The 12,481-nt window shown below is 48.8% G+C and overlaps 1 protein-coding gene across 1 annotated transcript in view; it reads right to left on the reverse strand.

The window, feature by feature from the left end:
* Positions 1–743: 743 nt before the first annotated feature.
* Positions 744–12,481, reverse strand: part of LOC147028875 (uncharacterized) — a 49,779-nt gene continuing 38,041 nt past the window's right edge. The window contains exons 6-7 of the mRNA XM_085879640.1: positions 1,817–1,975; positions 744–1,695 (exon numbers count right to left, since the gene is read on the reverse strand). Coding sequence (XP_085735766.1) covers positions 1,832–1,975 — 144 coding nt within the window. The 3' untranslated portion in view covers positions 744–1,695; positions 1,817–1,831. The remainder of the gene's footprint in view (positions 1,696–1,816; positions 1,976–12,481) is intronic.

The raw sequence follows: 12,481 nt of genomic DNA on the forward strand, positions 1-12,481 counted from the left end.
AGTGGAAGATGTTGGTAGGGGGGGAGGAGAAGTTGGTGCTGGAGAAGATCTGTTTGTGAGAAAAAATTTCACTCCTTTTTATTTACAGGGTCAAATAGTTTTTCCATGAGTTAACATTAAAGTCAAAGGGGGAAATGTGATAGTCTCAGAACCAACAAAATTCCCTGACTACCCTGTATGCACTCTGCACTAGCATTTGGGGTCTCCTTGATCTGTGATGGTCATGAAATGGTTCAGAAGCATGCAGGCCACAGGTTTCCTGGTAACAATGAGAACAGAAATTTCACTGTAATTGTCATAATTACAGTGGTCCAAATCACAGTGGTCCTGATTGTTATACAGTGTGAAGATGCAGACATCCATGAGGTCATGTAGATGTGGTGTCAGGACCTTGTACAGGTTAGATACAGCAAGCAGTCAGGACCTTGTGTTCAGACTGCACCACAGAGCGGGTTGAATCAATACATTTTCCAGAGCTCTTCGGTGGATCACAGACTCCACGCTGTATTGGCTTCATGCTCCATGCTCACATGTCCCCTTTCACTTTTCAACAGCGATCAATGCCCACATATATAGGTTTTGGAGTCATCAGATTGTTACCCCTTGGCTGGAGTGATTACCTTGTGATTAATTGCATTAACCCTCAGCGTGGTTCAGAATTTCGGACTATATAGATGGGGTGGATTATGTTTGCCGACTTCAGTGCTGCTCACGGTCAAACAGTAAGAACCTAAACAGACAGATGCTGTACAGCGCAGCACGCTTGAAGATTTAATGTCATTAACATATAGCAGGTCAGGTAAGGAGGCAGTAGACAGGTGTAAGCGTCAGTAAGTTTGAAACAACAGCAGCGAATGAATCGCAGCAGGTGGACAAGGGAAAGCCGACAGTACAGGATGGAAAAGCCAGTGATGCCATCAATTATTATTAAAACCACTACCAATAGTAGATTGCAGCATATAACATAAGCAATCTGACATGCAACAGTAAATTAATGAAGGCTTTCTTACTGTTAAGTTTGTGAAGCTTTTCATTCTGTTATTTTCTAATCTTAAGAAAAACATTCGTAATTAGTATCAACGATCATTGCCAAAAATGAAGTTTTTAGATTTCCTAAAAGTACAATTTCATTATAATGTAAATGATGCATTTTTGAGCTCTGATCATACCTCTGGTTTATTATATTGAAATAAATCCGACCACTTTGAACATGCAGTGCTTGTAATAACCAAAACTGAATTTCTATCAATTCAATGAAGAAACCTTTGATTTCCCCCCCCCCCCCTTAACTCCTCCATAAACCCCTTTACCTTTTGAAATATGACAAGGAAAGGATACAGGTAAATGGTAGTTTAAAATGCAAACGGCAAAGGAAATTGGTAATATTAGAAACAGCAAATCAGTTGTTAAAAATTATATCCATGTGGAAGTGGAAATAGCAGGAAATGCACAAGTTAATTGTTTCGAATGAGTACAACATTTTGAACTCAACTGCCTATATTATCTTCTTTAGTATTTTTATTCTCTAATCCTTTTTTAAAAATACTTCCTGAGCCTCTTCCTTTGTTCGTACTCTCTTCGGTGGCAGCCATGGCAATGTTGATGACAATGTTGTTTGTGCCAGTGAATGTTGAAATCCCTCCAAGATAGCCCTCCTTCTGTTTCTAATATGAGGGTAAACTTCAGGCATGCTCTCTGCATTGGCAAAAATACAAATAATCGTGATGTTCATTTTGAATAGTTTGTGATTGTTCTATATGTGATACACCATTGATTTCAAATGTTGTGGTCGGCAAATGCATTTAGAAATATCTACCTAGACATCCGAAAATTAAAAACCGGTAAACACTGCACTCTTTGAACGGCCACGGATGGTGGGTGTTGTCTCAATATGGATATGAGTGGCTTGAAATTTTGAGACACTTATTTTTTCGGGCTCTTGTTGCCATTTCTCTGAGCATTGGCCGATGCAGATCTGGGAATAAAGAAAGAAAACACAAGACCATCAATTAACTATGTACATTATATTATACATTATACATAAAAAGACTGTTTGGACCAACACACTTGGCTCATTAACATACCATTATCTAATAATCTATCTCATTAATTATTCACACCTTAACACAATCACAATCTGGTCAAACACTTGGAATATGACTTTTAACCCTGAGATAGATAGATAGATATATATATATATATATATATATATATATATATATATATATATATATATATATATATATATATATATATATATATATATATATATATATATATACATATATATATATATATACATATATATATATATATATATATATATATATATATATATATCTTTCTCTCTTTCTCTCTTTCTCTCTCTCCAACCCTCTCAAAGAGATTCAGTCACTCAAACTCTTGGGTCTCACTCTCTGAAATGTGGCTTGTGAAGAGGAGAGATCATGGCTGAGTTGGCCTCCAAGGACAGATGCCCACAAGGCATCCTCCATTATGCAAAGTGCTTCCTTGACACACCTGAACTCCTCTCTACCGACAAGGCTTTCATCCACAGGTTAATCGAATACTGCTGACTCCCCTGCCTCACACCTTGCTCAGTTTGACGCCATGGAAACCAAGGTCTTCAAGATCATTGGACCCTCCTGTAATGAAGCTGAGTCGATGGGCTGATCACTTTCCCATCGCAGACAGGTCGGTGGTCTCTCTATCTTCTTAAGCCTCCTTTCTGGTCTTGTGCCTAACCTTCATTGTTAGCAACATCCCTTGTTTGTCCATCTCCATCTACTTTCTCCATCAGCACTGCTGTTGGCATTTCCCCCTTCTCTTTCTGTTGTTATCTCCGTCACCGAAAGTAGGCAGAGGTTATGTTTTGACCCTTGTCTGTTTCTCCGTTTGTTACTTGCGCAATGAAAATTCACAGGTATATTGATTGCTCTGATCTGTTATTCTCTCTGTTGGTCTGACTGTTTGGCTGTGTCTTTGTTTGCATTTCAATTTCCTACAGGTCACATTTTTACTCCGATCTTTATGAACCTTCACCACCTGGTCGTGGTAGTGACGAGCTGGAAGCCTGTTGTTTTCGAGGTCAAATGGTCAAGGTCACATAAATCGTCAATTTTCAGTCGATCTACTTGATATCTACGTATATACTGTATATCTATATGTATGTAACTGAAAAACATGGGTGGACTATGAACCCTCGGCGAGGTGAGGTCTTGGTCGACCCCTGTGAATATGTCCATTGATTACGTACTGTTTGAATGTGAGTTGGGTTGTGAATAAGTCTGTTAATTACTTATTATTGGACCTTGACGACGTCTATTAATTACCTCAATTAATTACAGACTATTGGAACATACCATTTAAATATGTGGACCTTCAAAGCCCTTTACACCTTTTAGACCCTTTAGACCCCTTTTAGACCATTTTTTAACTTTTCTACCCTTTAAACCTTGAGACCCCATTGACCTGTAAGACCTTTTGGTCCTTTCGACCTTTGATAACCCTAAAACTCATTAAAACCCTCAAGACACTGAAGACCCCAAATACCCATAAGTCCCCAAAGGCCCTTAAGACCCTTTATATCCTTTATAACCCTCAGACCATTTAGGACCCTAAGTCCCTGTAAACCAAATAGACCCCGTTAGAACCATTAGTCCCCTAAGAACCTTTCAGACCCCATTCGAGCTTCTTTCTGAGAGCGTTCTGTAATAACACTTGAGGTTCACCAGTCATAATCAAAAGGCCCCCAATTGGTGAACTTTTTTTTTCAGGTTCTGCTCATCTCAGTTAGTAGCCTTGGGAAAAGTCCTACGTGGCAAAGAAAAAGTCCCATGTGGCAAATAAAAAGTCCATGGCAGGTGGCTGTCGAGATCAGGGCCATGGCAGGCAGCTCCAGTGATGGCATCAGATAGGACATCATGGAATGGCATAACTCAGAATTACAGTGGGGGCAATTTGGAATTTGGGAAGCATACACCTTACCTGGTGAGGTGGTTTAATCGTGACAGGATGGGTCACCTGTCGCATAACTGTTGGGCCACATGCAGGAATATACCCCGGCACTCTGGACCATAACTACATCCAGGATACCTGGATCAGCCATGCACTTACACCCCATACCCCAGCAGACCCTGGGAAACTGAGTAGTGATGAGCATATTGGGCTGTGTTCAGTTATGGTAGATAGACAAGAGCTTTTGCTTCCACGGCAAGTCGTTTATTGTGGACAGATTGTCACAAGTAGTTTGAATATCCGGTGCAAAATTAAAAGGCATTTGGGTAGATACAATGAGCGACGTAGGAGCAAGCACCATTATCATTAGCCATATGGTCCTAAATTTGAGTGCAAATGGTTGGGATCAAATCCACCATTTGAAAAACCATAGTTTACAACGAGCTACCTACCAGGACAATGGCCCCCATCATAGGATGCAGTTTTGTAACCCTCAAATTGGGGAAGTTTAAACAAAGAATAGAAGTATGGATTGTGGAGGTGTGCGACCCATTCTAGGATTGGACTTACCAGCGGGCAAGGTGTGGCTGGTAACACAGGACTCCCACACCAACTTAAAACCACAATTTTACAACAAGTGCATGGTACCTGCCTTGGTGGACATTTGGGCAGGACAAAGACAACATCTTGAGTCTGCTGGAGATTTTTTAGGATTAATATGGGGTGTGATGTACAGGACTTGTGTCTTTCATGTGATGCTTGTACTGATAAAAAGGGACTGACTCCAACTACACCAGGTGGGTGCCCCCTTGAATGGGTTGTAATGGCCATATTGGGGCCACTACCCAGCACCTGCCAAGGTAACAAATACATCCTTGTGATTATGGACTGTTTTACCAAGTAGCCAGAGGGCGATGCGCTCCCCATCCAAGAAGCCAAGGATGTGGAACAGGCCTTCGTGAAAGGATCTGTATGTTGGCCTGGGATTCTGGAAGAGCTGCTCACAGACCAGGGATGAAATTTTGAAAGCAAAATGCTAAAAGAGGTGTGCAGTCTCTTATTAATTCAAAAGTAATGACAACGCCCTGAACAGCTCTATCTGATGGGATGGTTGAAATGTTTAGCAAGACTCTAATCCAACAATTAGTCTTGTTTACCACCACCCATCAGGATGACTGGGACGAACATCTCCAGTACTTGCTGATGGCCAACCGGACCAGTCGGCACGGAACCGCCACATGCAGCCCAGCGCTGCTCATGTTCAGACAGGAGTTAGAACTCCCATCGATCTTTTGTGCGATTGCAGTGCCCGAGCACCCTGATAGACTACCGGGGGAGGGAAATGCACATCATTTGGAGGAAGGCATGGAGTGAGTCATGACTTTGCATGTCAACTCCATCTGGCAGGTGTGAAGATGAAGCGCAGGTACGAGCACCGGAGGCACGGGAGTGGGTACTCTCCGAGGATATAGATTTGATTGTTCAATCCCCGGAAGAGGAAGGGTGGATGCTCAAAGCTCATTTCACCTTGGCGGGGCCTGGGGGTCATGTTGGCGCAAATCTGTGATGTAGTGTTCAAGATCATAATGGGCCCTCTCCTGGATCATCCACACCGACCGCCTTCGACCATATAATGGTGAAGAGATGCCCTCATGGATCGCTTTGATCCGCGAAGTTGTGGAGATGACACTGAGCACCTCTGTGTATGCAGGGAGCTCATCAGAATAGGACAGGGAAGAAAACTTAAACCCACATAGGGGCACTTGTAAATGGTTGCTCCATGTGGGGGCACAAGAGCACTAGGTGTGAATATTAGGGACATAGTGGATTAAAGATGGGTGAGATGAAGCTGGGTACATAGGTAGCTAAGCAACATAGAGTTAGAGAGGAGCGTGCGTAGTTTAAGTGACGACGGGGACTACACAAGTTAGTTCGAGGGAAATTAGAAAAGATATGGCAGCATAGTTGTACAATGAATGAATGGAGTGAATGTGGGAAAAGCAGCCTGGAGAGGAATGAAGGAATGAATGATGGTGCAAAGGAAGGATTGGGAGGTAATCAATCCTGGCCAAGGAAGCCAGGGACTAGTTTTAAGGATAGCTGGTGGGATCCAGCAAAATTTCAATGGATGTCACGGTATGCCTGGTGTTGGCTTAATGGTTAGGGTGGTGGGATTTGGATCCTAGGGTCCTGAGGTCAAATCCTGCTTGGCTGTTAAATGAATACCAGGTGGGGTTGACTCGACCTGTCATCCTTCCAAGGTCGGCAAAATGAGTGCCAGCTTACTGGTATCCTGTGTCAGAGTGGCGACCCATCCAGGATTGTTCCCAATAGCGAAGGAGACTGCTTAGGCAGCACCAACGCTCTGCACAGAAGATGGTCCCAATGGATGGATGGGATGGTGTTGGCCACCTGAGTTGGTGGCTGTTTGTCTGGCTTTTGTCTTTTGTGGAGTGTGGTTGCCGGCATCCATGCGTTCTTGGATGCTGGGTGAAGGTCGGCTGGCCATAGCCTTGTTCTGCCCTTGGCTTAGTGCCCCCAGGAGCTACAGTTTTGGCTGGGTCCGCTGGGCTGTGGCAATGTCTGCCTGCATTTTAGCTGTGGCCAGTTTTTCCCGGTTGGGGATATAGGCTTTTGGGAATGGAGGAAAGAACTCGAGATGTACTAGACACTGGAGGAGGATGCTAGAGTGTACGCGGTGCAGTGGGACGCAAGAAGCACGCGGGCCACCATCTACTCCGCTTTATTGCGCGACCAGAAGCACATTCCTGCCACCCCTAGCGGGCGAGGCATGATATACGAAAACCCAATCACGTGACACAGCACACTCCTCCCCTCGTAAAATGACCCGTCACACGATGAACGGACAATCACAACATGACCATCTTCACCCATCAACACTCATAATCCTCCAAGTACCGCGGCCGCACCCTGACCCGCCTCGGACGGGCAGCGCCACCAGACAGCCCAGGCTCAGACGCCTCCCGGCTCGGTCGAGGTGACACCCTCGCCGGACTCGCACTTTCCGCAACACCAGCCACCCCCGACCGCCCAGCCTGCTCGACGTCCCCGGGTAGGACGGCATCAGGCGAAGACCCCCTTGGCGTCGGCCCAACCCGCCCCGGCGACCCAACTTCAGGTGCCGGCGATACTACCGGTGGGGGTCCCGCATCGTTCGGCCCGGGGAGGTGTGGGGGGTGACGCTGAACAGCGATCATGCATTTGGTCCACGTGCCGCTTCCACACATTCCCACCATCAGTCCGCACCATGCAATTTGTCGGCCCCAGCACCACAGAGACCACCGCCGGCACCCATTTGGAACCGTGGAAATAATCGCGCACCATTACCCGTTGCCCCACCTCGAAGCTGCGCAGCCGCGTCGGACGCGACATCGCCCCACTCCCCGACCCTCCAGGTCGCAGCAAATCCAGCCTGGACCGCAATGCCCGTCCATAGAGACGAATGGCAGGCGAATCACCCGTGACAGGATGAACTGCGTTCCTGTAATGGAGCAAAAAGACATCGACCACCGTCTGCACAGGTGCAACACCCCCCCCCCCCTGCGCAAAGCCCGCTTTAACATCTTGACAAACGACTCAGCTTGGCCATTCGTCTCAGGATGATACGGTGCGGACCTTAGGTGTCGAATACCATTCTGGCGCATAAACTCATCAAATACACCCGCGATGAACTGCGGACCATTATCAGAGACCAGGATCTCCGGCAACCCTTTATTAGCAAAGATCGTCCGCAGTTTCTCTACTGTAATGTTTGCTGATGTATGCTGCATTACTACAACCTCCGGCCATTTAGAGAATGCATCGATCACAATCAAAAACATTTTGCCATTAACCGGTCCCGCAAAATCTACATGGACCCTCTGCCAAGCTGGGTCTGGCACAGGCCAGAGACCCGAAGCTCGACGAGGGTTATCAGCATCTGTCTGGCACGTGGCGCAACGCTTAACCAACTGCTCAATGCCTTTGTCCAACCCCGGCCACCACAACAGGCTACGAGCAAGACTCTTGGTCTTCACGATGCCAAGGTGACTGACATGCAGCTCATCCAAACACCGCTGCCTGAACTTCGGTGGAATCACGGTCCTCATTCCCCACATTACGCACCGTTGGACCAACGACAGCTCCACTGCGCGTGACGTGAAAGGTTGAAATGCCGGTGTCGAAGGCAGATCGCTCCAATTCCCCGTAGAAATCGCCTGGACGACACGGGCAAGCACCGCATCACGAGCCGATTCCACCGCGACCTGCCTGGCCGTGACCGGCCCGCTTTGGACCTGGCCCAGTGCGAACACATCGACCCGGTCGCTCAACTCAGATGCAGCTGGACCCTCCGCACATGGCAAGCGTGAGAGCCCGTCGCAGTTAGCATGCTTCTCGGTGCTTCGGAACTGAATATCATAATCGTAAGCACCCAGAAACAGACACCACCGCTGTATTCGCGCGGCTGCTACCACCGGCACCCCGCGTTCGGGTCTCAGGATGAATTGAAGCGGTTTGTGATCCGTCTGCAAAGTGAAATGTCGCCCCAGCAGGTATTAATCAAACCTCCGCACACCCCAGACAAGGCTGAGAGCCTCACGCTCAATCTGGGCATATCCGCGCTCTGCTGTGGACAGGGTCCGGGATGCAAAACAAACAGGCCGCTCGGAACCATCGTCCATCCTGTGGGAGAGCACTGCCCCGATGCCATATGCAGAGCTGTCGCATGCCAATAGGAGCGGACGCGCAGGCTCGTAGTGCACGAGGACCGTATCCTCTGTGAGCAGCCGCTTGACGCGGTCGAACGACGCCTGGTGTGCAGGCCCCCAAGCCCAGCGCTCGTCCTTCTTGAGCAACCGCGTTAACGGCGCAAGTTGTGAGCTGAGCTCTCGCACGAACCTCTGGTAATACCGGGCCATACCAATGAACGAGCGCAGCTGCATCTTGTCGCGAGGCGGTGGCATGTGTTGAATCGCTTCCACCTTCCGAGGACCTTTCAACAGCCCCTCCGGCGTGATGATGTGCCCGAGGTATTCCAAGCGCTGCTTGAAGAACGCGCACTTGTCCCTGTTCAAGCGCAGGCCGCACGCTTCTAGCTTTGTCAGCACTTGGGCAATGTTTGCAAGATGCTCGTCCGCCGTTTTCCCCGCAATGAGCACATCGTCCAGGTAGGTCTGAGCAGGCAGGCCAATGCAAACCTGATCCATGGCTTTCTGCCACAAAGCTGGGGCCGAAGCAATCCCAAAACAGAGTCGGGTATATCGATAGAGTCCTTGACACGTGTTGATTGTCAAAAGCTCGCTACTCCCGGGATCCATCGGCAGGTGAAAATATGCATCACGCAGGTCTAGCTTCGTGAAGTATTGACTCCCCGCCAATCGCGCATATATTTCATCGATTGACAGCAATGGATATTGCTCCACGCTGAGCCCCGGGTTAACCGTGGATTTGAAGTCCCCGCACAATCCGACGTCTCCATTCCGTTTCAGCACCGTGACAACCAGGGTGGCCCAATCCGAGCACGACACCCGTTCGATCACTCCACAGGCCTCCAGCCTATCCAGTTCACCCTTGACCTTGTCCCGCAGGGCATACGGCACCGGACGCGGTTTACAAAACCGAGGAACCACCCCCTCCTTCAAGAAGAGTTTCGCCTCCATGTCCTTGAGTTTCCCAAGGTCGTCGCTAAACAACCCTTGATGTCTTTGAAGAATCTCCTCCAACTGATCCTCCCACTGGCTTGGCACGGGTTGCACAAGATGAACTGCTGCCCAGTCTAGCCTGATGCGGGCCATCCAATCTCGGCCGAGGAGAGACGGCCCACTCCCCCGCACGACGTACACCCGAAGCGTGGCGACCTGGCCTTGGTACCGCACAGACACGTCTGCCATCCCGACTGGCGTTATCTTCTCGCGGGTGTACGTGAACAGCGTGAGGTTGGACCTGATAAGCCTCAAGCCATTGAGTCTACGCGCGGTCTGCTCGCCGATGAGCAACACCGCTGCTCCCGTATTGACCTGGAACGTGATCGGCGTTTCGTTCACTTCGACTTCCACCGTCATCGGGCGCGCCGTCGCCGGGCCAATTGAAAACAGGCCCATCAACGGCCGCTGGTTCCGCCCCGAGTCGCCTCGCACATCGCCGTCCATGACCTTAACGGTGCCCGTCGCCCCACGGCACACACGCGCCAAATGACCCACCTTGTGACAATTCAAACACACGTTGCCTTTACACGGGCATGCACGGCGCAGGTGTCGACCTCCACATCCCAAGCATGTCCGCGGGGTCACCCCGCCGCACGCGCGGCCGCGTGGCGACGTCCGACCCGCATCGAAGGTCGTGCGCGCATCCCGGGTTGCTCGCGACCCCGCGTGGCCGGTGATGGCTCGAACATCCCCGCGAGTCTGCTCGACCGCTGTAGCCGTGCTGACCGCCGAGTCGAATGTAATGGCTTCATCCTTCAGCCGTAAAACCGCTGAAACCATTTTCGTATCTCGTAAACCAGCAATAAAACGATCTCTGAGCCGAGCTGGCCGCTCCCCCGCCGTGAACTTGCAGGCCACGGAAGAATGCTTAATCCGCGCCACGAACTCAGCGACGCGTTCCTCTGCCCCTTTCGAGAGGCGATCGAACTGGAATCGAGCGAGCTGCAACGACTTCTCCGGCGCCATGTGTGCTTTCATTTTCTCCACAATGTCCCGAAACGACAGCCCGTCATCACGGGGCCTGTTCAGTGCCACTAAATCACCCAGCAGCCGATAATGCTCCGGCGAAAGCGAAGCGAGCAAGATCGACTTCTGCTTGCTCTCGTCGACCACATCGTTCGCGTGGAAATAGCATTCCAATTGCTCTGAAAACAATTCGAAGTCGTCCCCGTCGAAAACGGGCATAAGTCCGTATTCAACCATCCTCGTCAACCAACTAGAGTGTACGCGGTGCAGTGGGACGCAAGAAGCACGCGGGCCACCATCTACTCCGCTTTATTGCGCGACCAGAAGCACATTCCTGCCACCCCTAGCGGGCGAGGAATGATATACGAAAACCCAATCACGTGACACAGCACAGATGCAGGTTTCTGGGAGTGAATGAGAGAAATTTGGGTCTGCCGGGCGGGCCCCGGAGGAGGATGTAGGTGACTGGGAGTGGATGAGAGAAATTTAGGTCGACTAGATCCTGGAGGGGGGGGTGCAGGCAGAGATCCTGCTGCCTCTTGCAAGAAACTTTGAAGACAGTTCTTGTGGCTGATTTGATTCTCTGACACCTTATGAGGGTGTGCTTAAAGTCTACGATTACGCCCAATCATTAGCTTGGGTGATCTAAATATTTTGGAGTGATAGATAAATTTAGAAAAAAAATAATTAAATGAATAAAAAAGTTTGGAACCCAGGGGGTTAGAAAGCAACAAATCCACAGGGGTGGATTAAAAGGGTGTGAAGGAAATATAGAAGGGTGGGGGGGGGGGGTATGACACTTTTAGACCTGACAAACCTGCGAAGACTTACACTTATGGTAAAGTGCTCTGATGCTTATTGTCCCAAGGGTTCAGTTTTGCTAGAAATTGGGACATGGGTAATTGGTATGAGAGCGAGCAAGAGTGACCGAATGGTTTGATAACCAAAATTGTCTTGTGTTGATACCTGTAATGTGGAACGAATTGGATTGTTTTCGGACAATGAATGTGAATTCTAACATGTGAGTAGGCCATGGCAGTATGTGCTATTGGGAGTTCCATGAATGTTGATGAATGCATGACAATTACATGCTTCCTATGTTCTTTGTTTTTTTGTTTTTTTTTCATTATTAGTTGTTATTTTCACGAAAAACGGAATATGTGGTTGCATGAATTGAGAGTTGCATGAATATTAATGAATGCATGATGAGCCAGAACTGACTAGGCGGAACCGAGAAGATATGTGGAACCACAGGAATGGATCAAGCTCTGGAGGAGCGGTGACTGTGCCCCCACCCCCCCCCCCCCCGAGGTAATTTGTCCCAGGCAGCTGGTGGTGTGTGGAAATGGAGACTCATCAGATGGGGTGGTCTGGTTTGGCGACCAGCAGTAAAGATACCTCTGGTGACCCGTATAGGGCCGTGAGAACCTGGATGTGTGGAGATCGTCCCCCTACGGCGCGTACAGCAAAAAAAGCTGTTTGGCTGTCAGGGACCGAATACTTGAAGGAGGGGGCGAATAAGTCGTAAGTCAGGCTGAAGGTACCACAACCGGAAGAGCCTCCACCATTTTTGTTGTACAGTAATGTGGTGTATTGCTATGTTGCGTCTGCGCATGCGTGGATAGGCCTGGTGTGCGATGGTCAGATTAAAAGCTAGTTGAACAATGGCGGCGTCCTGGAAACCCGTGTTTCTCTTTGCCTCTTGACACACATTTCGGTTCTGGGAAAACTGAACAGGTACCTCCCCGCTGCCCAGTTGAGGACCAAACATGTGTGTAATCACATTTAAGCCATGGTCTTGCAGGGTTGGAATGAATGATTGATATTGGGTTCAGGTATGAGTGTGTGAGGAA

The sequence above is a fragment of the Eptatretus burgeri genome, chromosome 4, assembly GCF_056783735.1.
Source record: "Eptatretus burgeri isolate ZD-2024b chromosome 4, Ebu_testis_v1, whole genome shotgun sequence".
Taxonomy (NCBI): Eukaryota; Metazoa; Chordata; class Myxini; order Myxiniformes; family Myxinidae; genus Eptatretus; species Eptatretus burgeri.